The 26,459-nt window shown below is 37.1% G+C and overlaps 1 protein-coding gene across 1 annotated transcript in view; it reads right to left on the reverse strand.

Annotated features, from left to right (window-relative positions):
- LOC123319598 (protein timeless homolog) overlaps positions 1-26,459 on the reverse strand; it is a 358,706-nt gene that overhangs the window by 293,288 nt on the left and 38,959 nt on the right. Inside the window, exon 8 of the mRNA XM_044906624.1 lies at positions 7,868-7,948. Within this exon, the coding sequence (XP_044762559.1) occupies positions 7,868-7,948 (81 nt within the window). The remainder of the gene's footprint in view (positions 1-7,867; positions 7,949-26,459) is intronic.

The following is a 26,459-nucleotide window of genomic DNA, read 5'->3' on the forward strand; positions in this document are numbered from 1 at the left end:
GTAATGACGGTCGCTAGCGACGATAGGAATATAGTCCGGCGAGATTTTACCGGGTCAAGATTAGTGCACTGATTTATAGCTGGCCTCGGCACTTGCGGGCGAGGTTCCGTTCGCCATTTCGGACACTCACGTCGACGTTTCGCTAGAGCGCGAATTACGGACGGTAATTCGTCTGGATGAAAAACACGTCAGAACGGGAATCCGGATGCTCTCGAAAACGCTGGCAATTTTCAACAAGTCTGTAACGTCCAGCGAATGAGATTAAGGAAAAACAAGAAAAGCCCAACATTCCACTCATTTTGGTATTTATTCTTTAAATATGGGGCTTAATTAACGAGTTGAGGTAATTTGCTGGTTGCTGACTGAAGATGCTGCAAAAATGCAGCTTATTCTGTACGAAAACATTAGAATAATGAAAAGGATCACGCCAAAAGCAGTGAGGCAATGAATACAATAATAAGAATCAAATCAGATGCATACCACGCTGATATGAATATAAACAACGATCTGAATTGAACTACTAGTCATCGTCAGGGCCACTAAGTGGAGAACCACCGAAGAAAAGCAGATGACCATGATTTCGGTCTCATTTGACCTCATCAGAGCAACATAGCTTCTCCTCCTATGGAAAAACGTTTGGAATTGACGGTCCCTTATTCAAAACTGGCAGAAGCTACTGAGTACTATCGAGTAATACCCATACTGGGTGTCACTCTGTATTACTGCATTATTATTAGTACTCAGTAGCGTCTGCCAGTATTAAATAAGGGTTCGTCAATTCGAAACGTTTTTCCATCAAAGAAGAAGCTATATTTCTCTGACGAGGTCAAATGAGATGGTCAGCATCTGCTCTCCTTCAGTAGAACGTTCTCCATTTAGTTGTCCTGACGATGACAAATTGGCTAGTTCAATTCAGATCGTAACACTTGTTGATATTCATATCAGCGGGTGGTATGCATCTGAATCAATCCTTAATATTCATTTTTAATCATAAATCAACCTATGAAAAACAAATCTTGGAAAGATTCACATATGAACAATTAGCACATGATTCAGACAACTAGGACGGACAACAGGTCTGCTCTACGATACAAATTAATTTGAGAAAGTTGAGCGAAAAGACTAAAATAGAAATAATTTAGAGGAAATAAGAATAGGAAGAGGGAGGGTTGAAAAGAATATGACATGATCACATTTACAGTATAATACTGATAAAAAAATTAAACAATTGAGTATGTTCAATTTCTTTTATTAGTATAGAAATTTATGTGTATGAGGAAAGTGTATTATTCAAATATAAACAAAAACATTGTTGAAAAATTAATGGAAACAACAATTCCGAAGGAATTGTCCTTCCAATAATGTGAGTTAGTCATGAACTATCATAGGAATTCCCAGAGAAGTCGAAAAATTCAAGTGCAACTGTAGACCGGTTTCGGGATCATTTTCCCTCGTCAGTACAGTATAGCACTGAATCCAGGGGCTTGACACTTCCTTACCCCCACCCCAAATACGGTTTTTAGTTCTGCAATCAAACGCTATGTGGCACTGCATACGAAAATATATATCATATTCTCCACAGATTACTGTATTCTGACATATGGATTTGTGAACGCCAACAGTGTCAATTTCAATATGTTTTAATGCAAATTCTTGTTTACAAACGAGATCTTATACGAGAGTAAATTAAAAATACCCATTTATTGAACTCGACAGTCTTATCAGGAAATCGATTTTCTTGTAAGAAATGTTTGATTCAAAGAACCACGTAATTATAACATTAATCGTTTATACTTAAACCAATCCAACCAAACCCTTTAAAAATTGTGTTAATGGAAATGAAAGTCAAACTGTGTAGTCAGGTATTAAGCCACTCCGTGGGGTCAATGATGAGGCTCATTTCTCAATGGGGTAAGTTTTTTTTTCAAACATAATAATACAAATATTTACTATTTTCCTTTTTAGAAATCAAGCATCCGCTTCAGCTTCCCAGAGAGGCTATCGACACTGCTGACTTTATACTCTTCTTGGATGAGTTATTTGATTCGTTGAATGTATCCAGAGCTTGGACATCCACTGCGAAACTCTTAGAGAAGACGGTTAGTATTCAAACAGAACACAATGTTTGTTGGGAGCAGGCGATACAAATTTTCAACAGTATTTCATTTTATTGCCCTCGAAAGAAAAGATCCATTGTGGTGCCCACTTTGAAGAATATAGTGACAACATTGAAAGCATTCCTTTACCTTATCAAAAACTGCTTTCAATCAAGATTGTTTAGAAAACCTTTTTGTATACATTAGAGCACATGGAGTAAGGAATACTAACCCAAATGTTGAACACTTTATTTCATCATTCAAAACTTTAGTTATTAATTTGTCTGTGCATTCCTGGGGATCTAACTGTGAGGAAGATAAAACGTTGTTTAGAGACTTTGAAATTTTTCCTGCAAGAAAATATAAAATCCACATAGGTCTTTGGGCAACTAATTTTTTCTTTCCCAAATTATTAATGCATTCTAAGCTTTGGCATGCTGCTTTTGATTTCTATTGCCGACTCCCAACAAACATTGTGTCCTTTTTGGATAATGTTGAAGATTTCTGAACATATAATAATTTCAACCTCATTTCCTATGAACAATATTATTACTGTTTATTATAATTATTGTCTTACGAAGATATGTGACCCTATTGACATTTTACCTCTGCTCATATATTCATTGCCATAATTATAGCTTATGTATTTCCATTTTTTTTTTCCTGTGCTGGAAATATCAATATATGTATATTTTTCATGAGAAGTTTTATTTCTCCTTGAAATTCGCCCTAATAATCCATATTATTCTATCGACGTCTAAAACACCAGTGAATGGGCTAATTTAAATTTCGCGCCTTGCAATTGCAGTTTCCTGTTATACCGGCATTACTCCCGGTTAGTTGGGTGGCAACCGCATAGGGGCGCTGAGGGCAGGATAAACTGTATTTTTCACCGTAGAACGTGAGTGTCAGATCTATTCTACTCTGTAATCTGTGCACTGAATCTTCCGAGCGGAGGATGTTATGCGATCTTGGGACGCCGCTTTGAGATATTCTCATCACGATACGCCACCTGTCACGCAAACGCTGAACCAAAACCTCACTTTCTCTGCAGACTCCTACAACAGTTCATGGCTCCCAAGTTCAACTACTTCCCGCAGTCATCGAATGTGCAAACATTCATCAAGGACCACGGGCGAATTGAGGGGGTTCGCTCACTAAATATAACCATACCCTGGTCCGGGAAAATTCAATACAGTACTGTACAGTGTACAGTACTCGACCCTGGAAAAACGAAAAGAAACGGAGAATAGAACTATTCCCGTCCTGTCTAAGTTCTCATGGCACCGGAAGTAGTCTAACTGCTGGTGCGCGAGCCCCTGGAAAAATAAGAAAGACCGGAGAACCGAATCCTACAGTTTTGTTTGTTTTTCCGACCAGTTTTTCTGTTATTTTTGTTGCTGAATTCTATAAACATTTTCCTATAAGTCTTGGTTCTGGCTGGCAACTGAATTGGGAACATCCGAGACGCGTTCGAAATCAGACCTCCTTTTCTTTTCGTTTACTCCACTCGGTGAAATAACCATTCTTCTCACTGTTATCTGGACATAATATTCAGAGAATCGTTCAACTATGTATAAGAGACTGTTTTCTATTTCAATCTATTGAACTGTGCTTTTATTTGACTGATACCAATATTGTATTTCAATCGATTTTATGATTCAGCGTTAGTGCTTATATTTCGAGATACTGAATAAATAAAGTCCATTCACTTTTATTTTTGCACTCGGGTGGCCATGGAAATTTGACACATTCCACTCTGTGTAGTACGAAAATGTGGGGTTATGACGCTTGTCAAAACATTTTTGGGTTTTAAATCAGCGCTATGTTGTCTGTTCTACGTAAAAGTCTCAGTAAAGACGCATTTTATCACATTGTCGAAATCACTTCGGATAATATAATTATTGATCAAAAATATACAAATCATTTATTCAATTTCCAGACTTAGTCTTCCGACTTCATAGCCATAATAATTCAACGAAACGTGCACTCCTGAGTTGAATTAAGTTTTCAAAACCACAATTAAAAGTTCGAGAACCCTCCACCAAAAACCGACCGTAAAATTTCAATTCCCCGGAACAATTATTAATGATTTCACGATAAAGCCAAGCCATAAAAATCCAGCCAAGGAGCCGTCTTATATTTTCACGAGGGTTTGTTTGAAAGGAATAACTCAGGTTAGAAAGTATAAGCTGAAAAAATATTTATGCACTATGATGATTTTCGAAGATTTGTACTTGTTAATGGCAATCTCGCAATGGTTCATTGGCTTGGAGATGAAAATAAATTTGTCAACAAGTAAGACTTGAGTTATTGGACAAATTGAACTGAGATTAGACACCACACTCTGAAGACAAGCTTCAGCGCCATTTGTTTTTCGGGTAAGTACAGTTACTAATTTGGGACGAAACTGAATAACTCAATTAGGAAGGAAACTGTATAGCATATTTTAGATTTTTTTGTAGCAATTTTTCAGCTTCTTCCTTCATTCTAACCCATAATTGTAAAACTAGTGGGTTAAGATCTGGAGATCGAGGTGGCCAAAGATTAAAATAATTTCATATACCCCAATTTTTTTTTTATAATTTCATGTTCACTGTATGTATGAGGTTTCTGAGAAGCGAATGAAATTACACTTCAGCATTTTTCGACTGAACCCATTAATAAACTAAAAAGACAATCGGGCAACTTGTTTCATGAAAACTAATTAGCAGGAGTGGGACGTCGTACCACTATTAGCGTCATCATTAAAATAGACAAATTGGGACTTAATTCCTCCTTCGGGTTCAAAAGTTGGGAGACTCGGGATCAGCGGAATTTATAGGGAAACTTTCGGAGTTCTTAATAAGTCAGAAATGGAGGAAGAACACCGAGGAATTCTCATATACAACAGCACTATTAAGTTATTAATATCGGGAATATGGAGAAGAGAAGTTGGGGATTTTAACCCAGTTTTATGCGTTACGAAGAGCGATATTTCTCCTCTTCTTAGACGATACGCTACTGCCCCAGTGCTCTTGAGAAATATTTGGCATGAGGCATTAGTCATTGGCGTAGCCAGGATATTTTTGTTGGGAGGAATGGGTAGGATCATTGTAGTTTTATGCTTGCTTGACAATTATGTCGATTTCAGTATCTGGTATGAGAACAAAATCAGCCACCATGTTATATATAAGGTGTTTTCTTTGAGTGTTATGGTGGTGAGTGTGAGGAGTGCTCAATTATTTCAGCAGCCTATCGAAAAATTCTCGTTATTCCCGGACTCTCCATTTTTGAGATTTATTATCGTGGCAAATAGGTTTAGTGAATTGAATTTGTTTCACTCATCCCAAACAATGATTGAAAACGCTTGGGTTCAGCTTCAGAGTGCTTTTGGTCCTCATCAACCACATAGTCATAAATTTCAAGAACTCTGACAGCCTTTACCGCAACTTTGGAAAGAAATTGATCAGGGCTTCTGCAACATTCTGATCGGAAATATGCAAACCCGTTGTCAGGGTTTGTTTGATGTTCGAGGAGGCCAAACCGTTTAATGATCCTTATTTTTCCAACATATTGAGTGAACTGATTTTATACCACAAATACTGAAATAAGTAATGACCCCAACTTATGAAGAAATGGAAAAAGAATGGGTTATATAAGAGGGTAAACATTCAGATTTATCATATTTGAAAAATTGTGAAACAGTCTCAGAACTTCCTTAAGGTTTGTGGAGCAGCATATTTGAATGTGGGCATCACGCTCTACATAATGTCATGTGGACACTATGTTGGATTTTGGTCGATTTGTTTTTGATTGATGATTATATACAACGTGATTCATTGGTAAATGGGCCGAAGCTAAGAGTAGATAGAGGTCACGGAGAGTCAGAATTAATAAACTATATTTAAAGGGTCTATCTCTCTTTATAATCAAAATACTTTCTGCTCCACAAGAGTTGGCGATATCGTATTCAATCATTTTTAAAAGTATGTAATCTTCGAGAAAATCGCTTTAAAATCATTTTAAACTCCATAACAAGTTGAATCGATCCATTTAAAATCAGTATGAGACATTTCGTCAATCTGGTCGCCTTTTTTCTGAAGTTTGGTTCTTTGCATATGCTTCATGAATGTTCTTATTTTGAAATGAAGTCAGTTTATCAACGGGTTCGATTTGAAACGAGTTTTCTGAAAGTTCCAAGACGTAAATTAGCAAACACTGAGGCTAATAGGGCTATCGGAATGCTTCAGGTTGGCCTAACTCAGGTTGTTGTAGCGGAAAGTCTCCAAGTCAGTCAAAGTGTGATATCTCGACTTTGGAATAGGTTCAGGGAGACAGGTTCCGTGTTGGAAAGACCAAGGCTTGGTGGACGACGAAATACAGCACCTGCTCAGGATGGTTTCATCGCCGTTTCGGCGAGAAGAAACCCTACATCTACGAGAATAATGCTACGGAATACTCTTCAAAATGCAGATGGGGTCCAAGTTTCCATCGAAACCATCAGACGACGTTTGAGAGAGGTGAATCTAGGTTCTAGACGTCCATTAAGAGGAGTTCCATTAACACGTGACCATAAGCGTCGAATACTGGAATGGGCAAGGCAACATATCAATTGAAACGATCAATGGCGTAGTGTCGTTCTCACTAATGAATCCAGATATGGACGATTTTTAGATTCTCGAAGAATAAGGGTTTGGACAATCCCACGCATACACCGTAATCGTCGCTATGTCTAAGAAGTCCATTCCGAGGGGGTAGTGTTTTGGTATGGGCCGGGATATGTTTCAACGGGCGCACAGATCTACACATTTGACCTGGGAATATGTCCGCTTTACACTATAGGGAGCATGTCATTGATAATATTGTGCCAAATTTTCACGATGTTATTGGTGAAACTTTTCAATTTCTAGACGATAACGCTAGACCGCACCGTGCAGCCATAGTTGAGAATGCGCGCAAGGGGCTTGGTGTTCCACATTTACCAATACCTCCGCACTCACCAGATTTAGATTGCATAGAACATGCCATGGGGTATACTCCTAAGAAGATTAGATAATCATCAACCTACCCCAGAATCCTTAAATGATCTGAGAGAGCTTCTGCCCTGTTTATGGAACCAAATTCCTCAACTACTACAACCTCGTGTGTAGTATGCAAAGAAGATGTCAAGCTGTTATTGATGCCCGTGGAGGCCATACATTGTATTAATAGTCTTAAAATGCTTGAATTCTCAGGGAATAAAATTTCATTATTTTACTCGATTTTTCTTAACTACCGCTGCAGACCTACAGGCCAAAATTAATTTGCAACTTGAAATCATATTAATATGAATTTTCATCACAAAAATCATGTTTTAATTATATTTTTTTGCAATTTAAGTCAATATCCCTAACTCATGTGGAGCAGTTTACCTACATCTGATGATCCAAATTGCAGAACTTTTTCTTCTTCAAGAATCAGTAGAGGTTCAATATAATCAATACAAAACTTCAGAAGAAAATAATTCGCATCAAATTCTTCTAGAGACCCTTATGCCGAAAGGGAAATACTCTCTTTTCGAAGGATTTTCCATGTATACCACAACGTCTCGAATAACTCAATCCTACCCAAGTTCCTAACAAAGAGCGGCATCAAGGGTGCTTTCCACAAATTCAACTACCTTCTTTCGAAAGTCCCCCCCGTCTCTAATGCATACATAAAAAGCGTTTTCTCGGCTGAAATGACAGCCGGAAGCAACAAATCAAGAAATCATTTCACCCCCTGAAAACGCAAACGACAGCGAAACTCACCTGGCGGCACGCAATAGGCCGATTGCGTTCTCGTATTCGCCGCTCCTCAATTGCTTCTGGATCTTAATCATGGTTTCCGATCTGAAAGAATAAAGGGAGAAAAATAAGTTGTCGCCTTAGAATTGAAAGGTGAAAAGTGGAAAAGTCAAGAAAATTATTCACTCACAACGATAATGATCTCTATTGGTATTATGGGAGGGTAGGATAATAATGCATGGAAGGAATAAGGGTTGGATTGTGCATTTGAGTGAGTTTCTTCAAACTAAACGAATTAGTAAGAAAAGATGAACACACTGGTTTTTAAACGAATTAATTCGGATGCATAACATCAGCAGATAATTAAATCAACAAATGTTAGGACCTGAATCGAACTAATAAACTACCATCGCCCGAAGTATTACCAGAAATTAACATTTCGTCGAGTAGATGCTGACCATTCACTATTTTCTTCAAACTGTTCCTTCGTCACGATGAGTGATTTGCTTTCAAAATTTCTATCGTCAAGTAGGCTTCGGAATCTCGAAGTTAGTATGTGTAACGCTTAAGAGGGGTCTACACCGTTTTAGTGGTCAGTTCAAAAAGTGAAAATGAATATCTTACGTCAGAAACTAGTGGTTTCCTGCCTTTTACTTGAAGGCGTGATCCATTTATGACTTATTATTTTTACTTGAACTGAGGATTTGCCTTGGCTACATCAACCTAAGGGAATGAGCAGGAAATGAGAACTGAACACTTTTCTGTGCGGAAATATATTATGCACTACCTGACACGGCAGACGTTGTCCTACCATAGTGAGAGAATATTTATGGTGGGTTCTTCCTAAGAACTAAAGCACTAAAACATTGACGATTCTAATGGATAGACACGACGGTATACGTGAAAGCCGTCAGCTAATAAGAACGATCCCTTTTTTAAGTATCAGATCATAGTAAGGCTGTATGAACCAACCATAAGTAATTGGAAGTAAAAAAAAGATGAAAAAAATAAGTGAAAATAGTATTGAAAGATTCATTTTGAACTTGAAAATTAATTATGTATATGTTTAAACATGTAATATTATGTAGGTACATTTTTATTTGAAGTAAATAAAACTTCGATTGTCCGATCGACGATTTGACAGTCACTCGATTGCTAAAACGAAATCACTGAAAACTTTTCATGTCTGAATATATTGTAGAAGTTGCCATTGAGAATAATTGAATGTACGTATGAACATCATAATTCGATGCGATAATGATATTCTGAATGATGATGACTGAATTATCGATTGAAAACAAATTGACGTCTATTCTTCAATCAAGAGTTGATTCCCCGATCAAGCTTTATGAAACCCGAGGTCAGACTCACAATAATTGATTGATTGATAACCAATATGCTGAACTTCGAGAATGTTAAATCAATTGTTCATTTGAAAACTGTCAACAGACAGCAAAGTGTCAATCATTTGTCCATGAAGGGTAAACTACCCAACATACACTTGCACGCCAAATTATAATATAATTTCGTTTAATTTTCTTCGTTTTCCCAATTTCCTCGGCCATTTTTCCTAATTTTTAATCCGTTATAAATTTCCACGATGAGGAAGATTTCAAAAGAAAATCGGTTCTGCCGTTTTTATTTGAATCGATTACTCCACACAGAACTGTTATTCCACTTTTATTTATTATAGATGAAGACATAGAGAATAGAATATGCAAATGCAAATCACATGCATGCAAACTCAAGACAACTATTCTATTCAAAAATATTATTCAGGACTTGATCTTCTTGGATTTCAGATATTTTCTCAACCATTCGGATCTTCAATTAATCCAAACCAGAAGATAAGACATTTGAAAAATACTATTCCCCAAGGGAAGCCATATAAATTCACTTGGAGGTAACCCATGATCGATATTCAGACGAACGAAAAATACTCCTTACGTTGGGTTTCACAAAACTTTGATTGCTTGTTCGGTTTCCAGTCTGAATCTTCTCCAGTTGAGAATAAATTGAAAATATGGAAATCGAAAACCGATAACCGAAAGTTTATGGATCATAATTTGGGGCCATAACAAAGTTGTTGATCTTCAAATAGGGAAAATAGTAATAAGTAAGAATATTACTATATCATAAAATCAACTATAACGATGAGAAGGCTGGGTGTGCTGTTGGACATAAGAAAGTAGTAGGTTGCTTCTAGTATACCCGGAAAGAGTGAAAATAGTTTAAGAAGGAAGGCTCATTGTCGAAAATCTCAGCTGAAATATTTCTTTCTCTTCTTGATGTGGCTAAACTCCATAGGTATAGCATTGTGAAGTTTCATACACATATTATATCTGACGCTATTTTGTGTAAGAACTAAGATGCCTTGGGTAGAGGTACATCCTTCTAGTGTTCTAGAATTTTTATATTGAATAAAATAATGTGTGTAGAGGCCTATTCAACCTGAAGCGCCTCAGAGCAAAAACCCGTTCAAAGTTTATCACGGATCTTCAATATGCAGACGACTTATCGCTAGCAGCCCAGAGGATCTACAGATAATGCAGGACATCTATAAACATATATTCGAAGCTTTAGGCCTTAGACTCAATATCGACAAAAACAAAATCCTGGTAAGTCCGACAGAAAGCCTTCAAACATATATCAGCCTGGAGAATGAAACTCTAGAACAGGTCGAGCAGGACATTTCGGCATCACGGGCATTCTGGAAGCTAAAAGTCAGAGTGTTTCAAAATCACGACCTCAATCTGAAGACCAAGACATCTGTTTACAAAGCAGTCGTCCTCCCAACGCTTTTTTACGGAAACGAAAGCTGGTCGCTACAGGCGACATATTAAACAGCTTGAACAAACGCAACGACGTCATCTGAGACAGATAATGCACATCAGATGGTTCCACAAAGTTTCGAATGCAGAAGTCTTGCAACGCGCGAGATGTACAATTGAGACTCAAGTAACGAGGGCCCGACTCAGATGGAGCGGCCACATTCTGAGGATGCAAGAAACAAGACTCCCCAAAATAGCTCTGTATGGCGAATTGGCAGAGGCAGCCCGGAAACCAGGAGGCCAGTATAAGAGGTTTAAGGATACACTACATCAATCCCTAAAATCAGTTAATGCCGATCATAACTGGGAACAACTAGCGTTAGACAGGTCACAGTGGAGGTCTATGGTGCACAGTTATAATGGAGACTCGAGAAGAATCCAGCGGCGGCCAGATCTGGTTGGTGACTATTAATGCCCGGAGTGTGGAAGGATCTGTAGGCCACGGTTGGGTCTCTTCAGTCACAGGAGGGCACACAGTCGCAATTAGCCCTAAGAAATTATAAGTCTTTTTATTTTTGTCTTTTTATAGAGTTATTTCCGGTAACGGGATAGAGCAATGAATGAATGGATAAATAAGTGTTCAGTAACAAGCATCAAACATTTAAAGATAAATAATCCCCAGACTGTTAACAAGCACCAAGGCATATTCGTAACCATGCGGTATTATCGTCCGATAATAGACTGGGGCCCCGAGAAAACGCTTGAGAATTCTTTGTTATCATATGGTTACATGCAACATTCATTGGCACATATTTTGACACAGTGTAAAACGACAAAGAGCTAAGAGGATGGCTCGGTATGAATAAATGTTACCCGCAATATCGAATTATATCCCGGGAGCCATTTTCCTAAGCTCGCCATCTCTCCATCGATCCCATTTTTATCCGCAATAACTTATGGAAATCCCATAAAGGATGCCGTATGCCGCGTCAGGTAATGCCTCTATGACCTTAATCAATTACTTTTCAGTGTAGCCGTAAGCTCTACTGCTCTATCACATATAGAGAGCTGAGAAGACAATTGCTCTCAAGAGATTCTTTGCTCTCGGTGCGCCGCGATATGGCAATAAGAGAACGGCGAAATATCGCCTTTCTCGGCGGCAAGATCAATGACGATAATATCAGTTTCATAGACATAAATCGGGAAAGCTCCGGATATATTCTATCCATGGTATATGGCGTCGCGTCTCAGATACTTTATCGTTACATTTTATTGTCGGCGCTTAAACCACTTCAAAGGCGGTTCCTGGTGTGTGTGTAATTCAGGTGAAATGGGGGATGGGGTAGCAAAAGGTGCGGGATGTACCTTGTATTGAATGTGTTGCCGGGATTTTCGAATAAGATATTCAGCTCTGAGAAGAATATGATTTATATTGTATATGTAGTGGATAAGAGCACTGGGGAAATGAACATCCAGTATGAAATGCCGACGTTTCGACCTTTATTTCGGGTCTTTTTCAAGGCTGAAAACAGAACGTACATTAAAAACTAAAACACTGAGAGAAATATCCAGAATTTCTGCCGACAGAAAGAGTGTCATAAAATCTATACAACAAAAAAGATAATAATTATGGAATAAAACACTTAAACTCCGTCCAACACATATATAAAAAAACATACCTATTCATATGAAATAAACCTAGAATAAACTAAGAATATTCAGAAGTAAACATTAACAGTACTGAACCCTGAACTAGGCACTTGTCGATGAAATAAAAAATGTTCAAAAATTGTTTATTTGACCTTGGAGGAGCCGTATTGTCTGTAATATATCGAGCGTCATATGATGATCAAATATCATAGAAAACATGTATGTTCCTGGAATTCAATTAACAAATAATCATCAGTTTATATCTGTCAATGATCATGTGATAAATTGAGCTCAAGTTATGTAGGTACGTCACTTTTAAAATTCACAGTGTTGTTCAAATACAAATGCACTATCTCCCCGATACATCTCTCTTTCTTTAAGTGTTTTCTCTTTCTAAAATGATGACGTTCTCAAAATCGAAAGTATATATTTTTTTTTTATCTCTGTTGGTGGGTCTACAATCGTAATTGTTTTGGTAAATCCTGTTTTTGGGATACTGTTTAGTCATTCCTATGTGGCATTGGCTGCAATCCATACAAGAAATTTTGTATATTACACTGGAGGAGAGAGAACTGACGCACTTGCGTAGGTAGAAAGCCAATCGTACCCAAGATTAGCTCGTTGTAATGCTCTATTCATGTTTTCAGACAAACTCTGTAAACAGGGTGTTTTCAAAGGTGAGGCTCTTTTTTGATAGAAGGTAGAACTCATCAAAATAAGTCGTTTAACCAAAAATCTATATAAAATATCCAAGATGGCTGAGATAGAAGTTCGACTAAATTTCATTGTACGGGACTGTAGAAGGTGACTCCGGCATCGCAAAAACGAAACAAAACATAAACATATGGCTGGACAATGAATGGTTCAGTACCAAGTTCATCGGTTTAGATGCATCAGATCACTTTTGAGAGAATCATAATTGTAGTATCGTGCAATTTAGGGTGAAAAAAATGTAGAAAATCTAAGCAGTTTCTTGAAAGTGCTTATGTAAGTTATGTATTATGTTGAAAAAGTGCTATGATGTTTCCCCACTTCATCCCATTTTTACGACGATTGTTGAAAATGTTCGAAGAAGAAGATTGTAATGCCCATTGTGAAAAAATTCGTGAATAATTTAGACGAATTCTATTGGTGAGATTTTGAAGTATTATTCTATTTTTTACACTTGTGTCCTAAGTCTCTTCTGTCAGTTGGTATCGAAATGAGCTATTTCATAAAATCGTGTAAGTTACTAATAAATAATGAGAACAATCCTAAGTTTTAATTTTCATTAGCACGTAAATATGGAACGAGCCAATATCCTAAACGAAACCACATGGTCGAATCAGGAGATAAGTTTTTTCCCACTGCGATAATTCGGCTAACAAACGGTTTGGGGTCGTATTAAGTAATCATTTTCAAATTTTATTTTCAACTTTGTCATTTTGAAAGTTTTGTACAGGTGATTTTTGGTGAAACGCTTCATTTTAGCCAGTTCTACCTTCTGTTGAAAAAAGCCTCATCTTCAAGTACAGTAATATCTAGTACGTTCATGACTATTCAGGTTCACATTGTTATTGAACATTTTCCGCCTCTATGGAGTCAGAATATGCTTGACTTAATATGCCTACAGATTACTCTGACGTGACGTGGGATCTTATTATATTGCGCATGATTCAGAAATCTAACATAGGGTTTTGTGCGGTATCGTTCGAAATGTACGTCCCACGTCACGTCAGAACAATTTGAACAAATTCACGGTGCCTCACACCAATATATCCATACGTCTCGGCTCAATGAACGGATTGTTCCAATGTCAACTGCTACCGATACCGGGGATCGAGAAGGCTCTGTGTGGGCAGATCTTCACGGACGTTATGAAAGTAAATAGGGGAGCAAGAAACCTTTGCGAGGGCTGGTGTGCACGAACATTATGTTATGAAAGTTATTTGGTGTTCTCATTAGGAGGTCTCCTAAATCTTAGATCAAAAACTCATGGCCCCTGAGAAGAAGCCGTTAAGTCTAGTAACCAGTGTTCCAACTAGTCACTCGAAGCATTTCTGTCAACGTGTGTTTTGTTCTCTCCAACCCATGCAAAAGATCAATGGTCCTGATAGCCTTCATTCAGCCTGAAATTGGAGCATCGCAAGAAGAAGAACAAGTCTGAGTTTAGTGAACCAGTTTAGTGTTCAGCTTTGGGTCGAAGGTGAGTGGAAATTAGGTAATTCAGTTTTCTTATTTGCTACGTACATCAGACTTGTGCGAAACTAGATACAAAAAGGAAGACACCCCTGTACTCTCAACTCCAATTGGAATCCCATTGAAGACTGTAGTAAATTTATCTGAGAAACGTCAAATGAGAATTAAATTATTACACAACGTAATGCGAAAGGTCATCGGTTCAGCAGAGGCGGATATACGAAGCGAGTATACGAGAAATCGGGAGACAACAATGAATTCAGAGACGGAATTCAGAAAGCGGTAGACTTTGTCTACTCAGTCAGTAGCAATCCGCGTCAATCCCCCTTAAGCGTGCCGACAATAAAACGTAATTGGTCTGGGATTCTGGACCATTATGCCATATAATACAATAAGAACAGATGGGAAATTATAGTTCGCTAGTTCCGACTCCATTCGAGTTACACGTTTTCTATTTGGAAAGATCTAACTTGGACAAAGCCTCGTTCAACGCACATACTAGTGAATTCCAGAATCCAAATATCGATTATACAGGTTCATGACAACGTTTTAGCGTTTCTCTGAAAAGAGACCTCCTATGCTATAATAATATATTCTTAGGAATGTCAGCAATGAGCATATGTATGAGTCCTAACAAAATTTAGTACCATACAATTCGGCGTAATATACAAGAGCTCAGGAAAAAACCTCATTAATAAAACTGTCTACCCGTGTGTAGTGTTGACAAATTTGTTTACATAATAAGCTATACTGAAGGGCTTCTTTTCCATTGACATAAAAATTTCTTCATCTTCTCGAAATCGAAATCTGAAACAAAAAACAAGAACAGAAAACGAGAAAAAAAGTAAGTATAATATTACTGCCTTCATCAAACTGATTCGACGACTTGATGATAATTAAGGAACAAATAATTAATCATAGGTACATAACTTGTTTCCCAGTTGCACTGTGCAGAATATCATCTCTGCGTCGAAAATTCTCTGATGATTTTGCTGAAGGCTCACTATCGCCGTCAGAAATCCCTTCAGTATCGAAATTTATAATATTCCAAATCTTGTCTTTGACCAGAAGGGCCTTTCGACCAAGTTCGGTTTTCCAAATGATGATTCTTCAGTTGTTCGAGGAACGCTACAGGCCCCTTATATTGGTGAATCATCGCCCATAGATATATAGGTGGTTATTTATTAGAGAATAGGAAAAAACGAGAAGGAAATTCAAAAAACCTCTGACACCTGATTGACAATTTGTCAATGATACATATCGTCGTTAAAACCCGAAAAATGTGTAACTCCCAATTTAATCAAAAAAGAGATTTTGATGCCATCCCTTAGCGGTTTTCAAAATCTACATGCTCAGAAATTTGTGTAGTTCCATCGAACAGTTAAATATTTTTCCCGCGTAAAATAGAATAATGTGTATCTCCGTGCTTGAAATTGTTTAAAAGAAATACGTATACCTCCCTTACACTAGCACGGCGTCAGTGCATATATCCACATCACATCAGTGGATAACATAAGAAGTAGTTGAAAAATAGTGCTGCTTTGCTGTGAAAACAAAGGTAAATATTAAGGGAGTACGGGTAATAATAAAAAGTTTTTTGCCTCTCCTGTCAAATCAACTAAAATGGAGTTACACATTTTTCGGGTTTTAACGACGATATACACCATTCACATTTATTTTAGCAGTCGGTTGGCCATAAAATAATTTTATTAAGTTTTTGTAACTAGAACGGAGTAAGGTTGGCACTCATGAAATGTCGTTAAGGTCATAACGCCGTTGCCACAACAAATATCAATTTTTATTACGAAAATGCCGAAAGAGATTGAAAAAAAGAAACAGGGTTTCATTAAGTGCTATTTAGAATTCAGGTCCGCTCATTCAAATAGTTATACCCTGATATTCTAAAATCCACAATACGTCAGCGAACATATTCAATGTAAGAGAATTTATATAATGTTTCATCTGAATCAAAACGACTCATATTTCAGCTAATTATTTCCGCAATCAGAAAGATTGTGAATGAAGAGGATGACAAAGAATTTCCTTCTATTGGAAGACCCAAAAAAGTGGTGACATTTGAGAATTTTATGTTTGAGTGAATTAATGCGAAAAGTTTACTACAGGATTTTCGTGAAGTTCATCTTGACTTGAAACTTCCTTTAATTCCTTTCACTCATATTGATGCAAGATGATTTTTGTTGAAGAATTTAACATTCTTGTAATTTTCTGTTAATTCCATTCCCAACCACTGCATCATATGCATTTCATCTTCGGGTTAATATTTTTGAAATCTACAACTGATGTTACGTATTCAAACTTTAGCCAAAGAAGATAACGAACATTTACTCTCCCCATGCTAGTCCATATTATGATATTATACTGATCTCTTGTATTTTCCATGCATAATAACTGGATTTGGTATGCCTTCAATCAGTTTGTATAAACTTCAATTATGTTCGTCACATGTTTTCCGAAGAGATTCGACATTGTGATACAATACGTAATAACAGAAACTTTTTCGTAGAACGGCAACATAGCGTTGATTTAGAACCCAAAAATGTTTTGACAAGCTTCATAACCCCAAATTTTCGTACCATAAGGTACTCTAACGATTTGTCAAAATCAGCTGACCGTTCTTTACTAGAGTAAAGAATCGTATAGATATAAATTCAGGAGCTTTATAACATAAGGTTCTCCGGTGGCTTTTCAAGGTATCCATGTGTTAATTCATGATACCAAGAGCCTGTTGCTACACTTGTGTTCTCACCAAAGGCGTTTTACCTCACGTACATTACGGCTTTCTAAAAAAACTTGTCTTTGATGTTCGCCGACGTCTACTATCGAAACAAAGCATGCCGCTCCTCAAATACGACAGAGACTCCGCATCCCTTTGTACCTACGGAACCTTGTTTTGAATGGAAAATACAACAAAACGTAAAAAAAAATGAAGACACATTCGATAAAGGGATGGCGGCAATCCCGATTGATTCCGAATCGTATTTACAGTTTCGCCTTATTAGGTTTTCACTGAACTGAATTTTTCCGCGTTATATCAGTCGTACGCGTGAACGGATCGGGAATTATAAGGATGGAAGTTTACAAGGGTCGTATATATGACGTAAGAGTAGGGACGAGTCGGTCCCTTTGATGTAGGCATAATGCGAACGGATTCGAAAATCGGATTTTGCGAATATATATATTTATGAGCTTTTCTTTCATCTGGGAAATCAGACGGGACGCGTTCGGGTACGGTGGGAAAATGCGCGGTGTGGGGGTTGGAGGAAGGGTGGGGGGAAGGAGGTTTGTCGAAATGATTGATGGGGACCGATGTATCGTAAATATCGGCGGATGTTCATAGGATATAGAGACATCTGTGGTGCTACGTAAAACTGATATCTTCAAATTCGCTCATACGAGTTTGATGAAGAGACAATAGCTCCCATATTTTTCAGGCATCTGGATGCCGAATAAAAATGAAGCAATTCTGTGATGTTCATAAAAAATATTCGTAACTAGGCCATTTCTCTCTCATATACAGGGTGGCCATTTGAAAACGAAACAGACGAGATTACAGACGAAATAAATTTTTTCGATAGAAATGCTCGGACAGGTCGATTTCTGTTTCGAGGGGGACAACTTAAGATGTAGGTTACGGACGCATAGCGCTTCAACCCTTGCTACTACAACCCTCACCCCCAATTTTTGAATAGGGAAGATGGGGTGAGTGATACCTCATTCGAAAGGTATTTTTATACTGATTGTACGAATTTTTAACAGTTTATAAAGCAAGTAAAATACGATTTTCACAATTATTTATTTTCCTGCCTTCTTTTGACAATCAATCAAAAAATTACAACTATTTTCCCAGACTACTTTTTAAATACATAAAAATATCATTAATATCAAGTGATCAAATGAACCATAAAAATGCGTCATCGAAATGGCTTCAACATTCTCCACCAACCGGAAGGAATGATTGTCTTAACCATCAGAATTTTCTTTGGTGGTCAGCACACAAAGCTTGCTTACTGGCCTAGTGAACTCCCCATTCTTTGTCAAAATGGAGACGACTCTTATTATGCCATCTCTACCAGGATGCAGCCTCAAAACTTTTCCTAACATCCAATCGTTTCGTGGTGCCTTTTCATTCACTACCAAAACGATATCTCCAACTTTGATGGGTTCAGGTTTGAAAAACCATTTCTCCCTTTTCAGAAGCGTAGGTCTATATTCTAGAATCCAACGTTTCCAGAAGGAATCTGCAAGAGCTTGAGCAAATCTCCATTGTTTCCTACAGTCAAGATCTCCAGTGAATTCTCCGATATTCTTAACGTTTCCGGGCCTCAATAATAAGAAATGGTTAGGTGTTATCGATTCTAGTTCGTCTGGGTCAATGGGAACATGAGTCAGTGGTCTTGAATTGAGTGTATACTCGGCTTCTGCTAATAAAGTTGATAAAACTTCTTCTTTGGGATTTCTTGACTTCAATACAATTTTAAGAGAAGTTTTTATGGAACGAACCATTCGCTCCCATATACCACCCATATGCGGAGCTGCTGGAGGATTGAACTTCCAGCGAATGCCTTCAGTAGAGAGTTGATTTGATATTTCTACGTGATCGCAGTTCTTTTCAACATAATCTTTCAGCTCCCTATCTGCACCAACAAAATTAGTACCATTATCACTTCTGAATTCTATTGGTTGAGCTCTTCTCGCCATAAATCGTCGGATAGCCAAAATTGTTGAGGATGTATCCAGAGATGCTGCTATTTCAATATGGACAGCTCTTATACTGAGACATGTGAAAAGCACACCATACCGTTTTTCCACTCTCCTTCCTATTGAAACCGTCATAGGTCCGAAAAAATCCACTCCTGTATAAGAAAATGGATAAACAAAAGGTTGTAATCTATGTTCTGGCAAGTAACCCATCATAGGAACTTTTGGTATACATTTATATCTCTTACAACCTTGACAATTTCTAAAACATTTTTTAACGGCAGCCCGTGCATGTAAAATCCAAAATTGCGATCTTAAATTGTTTAACACCGTTTCAACTCCTATATGGTTAGCTCTTTCATGATAGTGTTGTATAATCAATTCGGTTATTTTATGTTTAGGATCAAGAATTATTGGGTTCCTAAAATTTTCTCGTAGGCCTGATTGTTCTCTGAAGAAAAAACGTCCGTTCATCCTTAGCAAATTATTTTCATCTAAAAATGGACAGAGTTTGAATAGTTTATTATTTTGCGTGATGTTTTTGTTTGTCTTCAGGTTAGCTAATTCAACTCCAAAGCAATCTAGTTGTACCTTTTGTATTAAAAGATTAAAAGCTTCATCTAAAAAACGATCTTCGAGAGTTATATCCCTAAGTCTTTCTTTGTTTCGTAATTTTAAGATATGAGTTGCTAATAAAACCCAGGCAGTACTTCGAAGTAGTCGCACCCACTTAGAAAATCTGCACTCATCCGGTACAGCTACAAATCTATTTTCAACTGAGTCATCTACTACAACACAGGTGATTTCAATGGACACATTTGGTTCTGGAGGCCATTCTTCAGTAGGCATTTCTAGGAATTTTGGACCCGATAACCAAATCGAGAAATCAAAGTTTCGACTTTCCTTAGTTGCCATATCAGCAACGTTAAGCTCAGAAGGTACCCAATGCCACTGCGATATTTCTGAGTTCTCATGTATTTCTCCTAATCTATTAGCAACAAAAACGGGGAATCTTCGACTTACTGATCTTATTTGCTGTAAGACCACTAATGAATCTGTCCAATAATATATATTGCGGACAGAGTATTCTATTTCCTCTATAATGGACTTAGCTAATCTTATACCTAAAACAGCTGCTTGAAGTTCTAATTTTGGAATTGTTTGTTGTTTAATCGGTGCTACCTTGAATTTGCAAGAAACAAAACTAGTCGATACGTTGTCACTATATTCGGTTCTCAGATAAGCAACGGCAGAGTAAGCTTTATCACTTGAATCGCAGAATAAGTGGAGATCCATTTGCAGGGATAATGAAGGAAATGAAGGAAAGTATGGTCGTCTAATTTTGATTGGCACAAAGGAATTTAATTCATGAATCCATTTCTTCCAAAAATGAAAAAGATCCTCCGGAATTTCTATATCCCATTCTATACCGATTTTCCAGATATTCTGAATCAAAATTCGAGCTTTCACCATAAAACAACTCAAAAATCCTAAAGGGTCAAAAACGGACATAACCAGCCTTAAAACTTCACGTTTTGTTGGAATCTTTTTCCCATTATACAATTCTTCAGGCAATTTTTTAAAATTGAAATTGAAAACAAACTCGTCTGTTTGAGGAGACCAGTTGAGTCCTAAAACGCGTTCTATCTTTTCAGAATCAATTTCTTTAGAGGAAGAATCAGTTTTCAAATTTTCTGGTATTGTTTTTAAAACCTTTTGAGAGTTACTTATCCATTTCGTTATTTCGAAGCCACCTTTCTTATGAACTAGGATAACATTTCTCACCAACTGAATTGCTTCATCTTCAGAGTCACAAGAATCCAGATAGTCGTCTACGTAGTGTTGTCGCTTGATAGCTCTTCCTATGTTTGTGAACTCCTCCTCACATAAATCTGCATTTTTATTTTTTATGAATTGAGCCTTAGATGGAGAGGAGATCGCACCAAAAATCATGACATTCATCTGATACACCGATGGCTTGCCTACTCGATCCCTTCCTCGCCAAAAAAATCGTTGACTGCACCTGTCCTCTTGCCGAATGACGACTTGATGGAACATTTCCGCGATATCAGCACTAAATGCTATTTTTCCTTGTCGAAACCGCCACAGAACTGAAACTACAGATGGAACGAAATCTGGTCCCTGAAAGAGGAAATCGTTGAGACTGTAACCAAAACTTTTAGCTGCAGCATCAAGGACAAATCTTATTTTTCCAGGTTTATTTATATTCCAAACCGCAAAATGTGGGAGATACCAGTCCTTCGGATTTTCTGTCACTTCATGATCCTCTAATTTCTTTGCATAACCTTTGCGTTCATACTCCTCGATTTTGTTTATATATTGTAAAGCGAAGTTTTCGTCTCTATCCATCTTTCTTTCCATACATGCTAAGCGTTTTAAAGCCATAATTTTACTATCGGGAAAGGTTACGTCTTTTGTTTTATATAAATGACCTATTTCAAACCGAGTTCCATTATAAATCGAAGTATTTTCCATGATTTCCAAAGCTTTCTTGTCATCTAATGATTAAATATCCCCTGGTTTACTGCCATAATCCTCATATTTAAAACTATTTTTCACTAGGATTTCTAATTCATCACATGAACAACAACCACAGAAGTTGATATTCACGGAGGAATTTCCAGAAATTGGAGATAATTTTTCAGTAACTGGTCCATGAATTGTCCATCCCAATTTTGATTTTGATAATATAGGCATGTTCAAACGAGGTTGTATAATTTGGCGAGGAATAATTAAACCACAATTATCTTGTCCTAATAAAATTCTAGGCTTTGCATTATTTAAGGAATTCAAGACTTCTTGATCTAAGTACGGATATTTTTCCATTAATTCATCAATGTCTACGTTCTGCTGAGGCAATTCAAGGTCTTTGACAGTTCTCAAATTCCTTATTTTATAAAAATTTTGTTTCACCTTAATTCCTCCGGAAATTTCGACAGAAACTTTTCTCGAATTATCTTCATAATGAGTTACCTGGTTTGTCCACTGAAAGCACACGGGAACTATAGGACCTGACAATTCCAACTCACTGGCTAGCTGTTCTTCTACCAAAGAGCAGGTCGAGCCCTCATCAAAAAGAGCGAAAGTTGTCACTTCCTTGCTCGGTCCTCGAAGAACAACGGCTGCTATTCTCAGAAGAACAGACTGCTTCTCTGTTGACAGCTTGCCACAGAAGGATGAATTTTCGTGGGCCAACGTTTCTTCTGGTACCGCCAGGTGAACCAAATGATGATGTTTTCCAGAACATCCGTTTACGCCACATCTCGTCTTCTTATAACAGCGTTTATAACTATGTCCTAAACATAAACAAGAAAAGCATAATTTCAGGTCTGAAGCAGCTTTTCTGCGTGCTACAATTGTTTTTTCGAGGAATGTCTTACAATTCCCCACATTATGTCCGTCTTCTTTACAGACTGGACATGATTTTTTGTCGAAAATTTTGTCAGACTTATTTTTCAAAGTGAAAATTGTTTCTTTCTTAAAGTTCACCTTTGATTTTGAAATTGGATTAGAAATCGATGCCACTGCTCCTATTTCATCCTCATACCATGCCGCGAAGTCTTCTAACGAAGTTGGTAATCCCTCTTTGTCTCTTTGCAACTTGCACTTACCCCAATTGTACTTCTGTATCGGGGCAAGCTTCTCTACAATTATTGCCATAAGTTCTGGATTGAACAAATACAATGTGCAATTAATATTTCTCATAGTCGTAACTAAATTATTAATAGCATTCGAAAATGCAATGCAAACATCTAATTTATCTTCTTTGACAAACCCAAATTTTTTAACCTTTTCCATTAAACTCAATATTATCCAATCAGCCCTGCCAAAGTTCATTTCTAACATTTTCATAATTTTGCTTACATTTTCAGGTGAACTCAAAAGTGGTTTGATAGTTTCACGTGCTTTGCCTTTCAAACTCCTATCCAACCTCAATAAATTATCGTAATCATTCAAACCATAAACCTCAGAAGATCTCTTAAATTCGCTAAAGAAAAGAGGCCACTCTGTGAGCTCTCCTGAAAACAAAGGTAGCTCTTTTAGTTTTTGACGTTCTAGTATTTTTGTTACATTTTCTGTGTTTTTAGTGCAATGTTCTACTATATTTAAAAAAGCATCAGACCTCTCTTCAAACTTTCCTTCCCAAGGAAAGACTGGATCTGGCTTCCTTTCAGAATTTGCCACTCGGTCAGGATCACATTTACGTATCCAATTTCTCACCTGATCTTGATCTCTATACATACTTCTTTCAGACATATTGCCTTGTGAACCATAATCAGTGACACCTTCCTCTTCGAGCATTTTCATCTTCAGCTCCAATTCTTTGAAAGCTATTTCTTTTTTGCTTCGAATCATTCGCAATCGTTCCATGCACTCCTCATTTTCGAACCTTTCTTTCAATCGTAGAGCCTCCATTTCCAAATTCAGTCTTGACGTAGTGCTTCTTACTCTTGATTTATTACTTTTTGAACCAGAGTTTGAATATGTATCATCCACATTTTTACTCCTTTCATGATTGTTTTCTGTTTTCTTCTGAACTACAGAACCTTTTTCTAACAATGGATCTAATGGACTCACCACCAACTGATTCAAATCAACAGATTTTGCCCTTTCAGCTTCATAATTCTGGCCATTCCTAGACAACATTTTATCACTCATGTTCCCCGAGACCAGTCCGCTCTTGCCAACATCTGCACCTAATCGAATCGGTGGAATACCCTTGTTTACTCTCAAACTTCTTCGAAGTGCTGCTTCTCCATTTTCTTTCTTCTCCATAGCGCAGTTCAATATACTTTTTACGAAGGACCACAATAAACTGTACGAATTTTTAACAGTTTATAAAGCAAGTAAAATACGATTTTCACAATTATTTATTTTCCTGCCTTCTTTTGACAATCAATCAAAAAATTACAACTATTTTCCCAGACTACTTTTTAAATACATAAAAATATCATTAATATCAAGTGATCAAATGAACCATAAAAATGCGTCATCGAAATGGCTTCAACACTGATTTCAGCACAGTAATTGTTTCTTCATTTTATGCATTAGTTCTCGAAATATTCTTAACTAAGTATTTGAAAATGAAGTGGTGTTTTCATGGCACTTGTAGTGTTTTTCTGTGAAAAATCGACATTTTGAGCTTCAAAACAACCATGACTGTGGCTTCCTTCCTCCAATCCACTGACATAGAAATCTTTAATCAAGATGTCGAACAAACAAAGCGTATTGCGAAGGAGCTCAATCTTGCTGAAACTCAATCTTACCAGTTGGAGAATATCTGGATCAAAGATTTTCAAATCGGTGGATTGGAAGAAGGGGTCCCACTGAATGGCCAGCCAGATCGCCAGATCTGTCACCACTAGATTTCTTTCTTTGGGTCCACTTGAAGAGAAAAATTTACTCTACACAGCCCGATTCCATAGAAGATTTAAGAAGACGTATAGTGAACGAATGTCGTCAAATCACTCCAGAAATGCTGCAAAATGTGCGCCATCGTTTCGAACAAAACTCATTTCATTGTATGGAAGCTTATGATGAACAAATTGAATATTTAATTAATTGATGTGAGTTTTTGATAAATTATTTACTTTACTTTGAAAAGTCAGATTTCAAGTGAATAAAACAGCTAGTCGAACATCTGACCCTAGTAGCATTAACACGTATGGTATGACTTCATTTGCCCAGTGGTAGATGTTTTGCAATTTCAAATACAAGTACGGAAATTTTGGTGTTTCGGAAGCACGAAATGTCAATTATTCGCAAAAAATTAATTTAAGTGATAAAATTAACTAACGCATGAATATTTCGAGAACTAATGCATAAAATGAAAAAACAATTACTGTGCTGAAATCAGTATAAAAATACCTTTCAAATGAGGTATCACTCAACCCATCTTCCCTATTCAAAAATTGGGGGTGAGGGTTGTAGTAGCAAGGGTTGAAGCGCTATGCGTCCGTAACCTACATCTTAAGTTGTACCCCTCGAAACAGAAATCGACCTGTCCGAGCATTTCTATCGAAAAAATTTATTTCGTCTGTAATCTCGTGTGTTTCGTTTTCAAATGGCCACCCTGTATTTACTTTTGACACACTAACGCATTTATTGCTGGAGTGGCTTCAGGTATGATATCATAAATGTTCATTGTACAGGGTGGGCAAAATTCGTTGTCCATTGAGGGGATCTTGATAACTATAAGAGCTAGAAGAAAACGGATGACAGATTTCTTAGCTCTTTTTCAGAGAAACAAAAAATGGTGAAAACCGTAGCCTCTTAAGAATTTTCGATTTTGAGTAATTAGCAAAAAATGAGATTTTGACTATTTCGAAAAGTTCTCATAACTGTTATGTCTTTGAAGTCACAGATCTGAAACTTAAACCTTCTACAAGCACTTTTTTACGTAGAATCCACTGACGAGCTCAAAATATTTTTTCATTTCAAGTCATTAGGCGAAGTTTTATTGAATTTTTTATTTTTGGAATTTAAAAGAATCTTCTGTCAGTAGATTAAACGTATAAAAGTGCCTAAGAAGGTTGAAGTTTCAGATCTGTAACTTCAAAGACAAGAAAGTTATGAGAACTTTTCGAAATCATCAAAATCTCATTTTTTTACTCAAAAACGAAGAATCGTAAGAGACTACGGTTTTCACTATTCTTTGTGTCTCTGTAAAAGAGCTCAGAGAGGTGTCATCCGTTTTCTTCTAGTTCCAATAGTTCTCGAGATCCCCTCAGTGGACAACAAATTTTGCCCATCCTGTACAGGATGAAATTTGGGCGATTTCAACTTTGGTCATTATATTACCAATTTTACCCTCCCTGTACATAAGGAGGGGGATAAAATGTGCCAACTAGGCTAAACACAAAGTTTCCACCTTGGGGTACGTGAATTTTGATATTTTTAAACATCACAGCCCACTTTTCTATTGATATTCAAAGTGACCCAAACATTTAATTGTTGCAAAATGGTGAAATAAAACGCTCGTGACCACATTAAACGCAGAATCTAATGATCTAAGTCTAAACTAAAGTATATAGATTTTCTTTTATTCAAATGCAAAATAATTCATTGTCGTTTAGTTATCGCTATCAACCCAGACAGCATAGAACTTTGTACTTTGACAAGAAGCCACTAGGATAGGTTGGCTATTTCCCTTATAAAGAATAGCTGGCGCTCGAGAACTCCGAGTAAAAGCCATTACAAGATCTTTAACTAGGTTCCACATACCTAACCTAACAGTGCTATTGATATTATAAAAATATTTCAGGACAGAATTTCTA

The sequence above is a fragment of the Coccinella septempunctata genome, chromosome 8, assembly GCF_907165205.1.
Source record: "Coccinella septempunctata chromosome 8, icCocSept1.1, whole genome shotgun sequence".
NCBI classification, from domain to species: Eukaryota; Metazoa; Arthropoda; class Insecta; order Coleoptera; family Coccinellidae; genus Coccinella; species Coccinella septempunctata.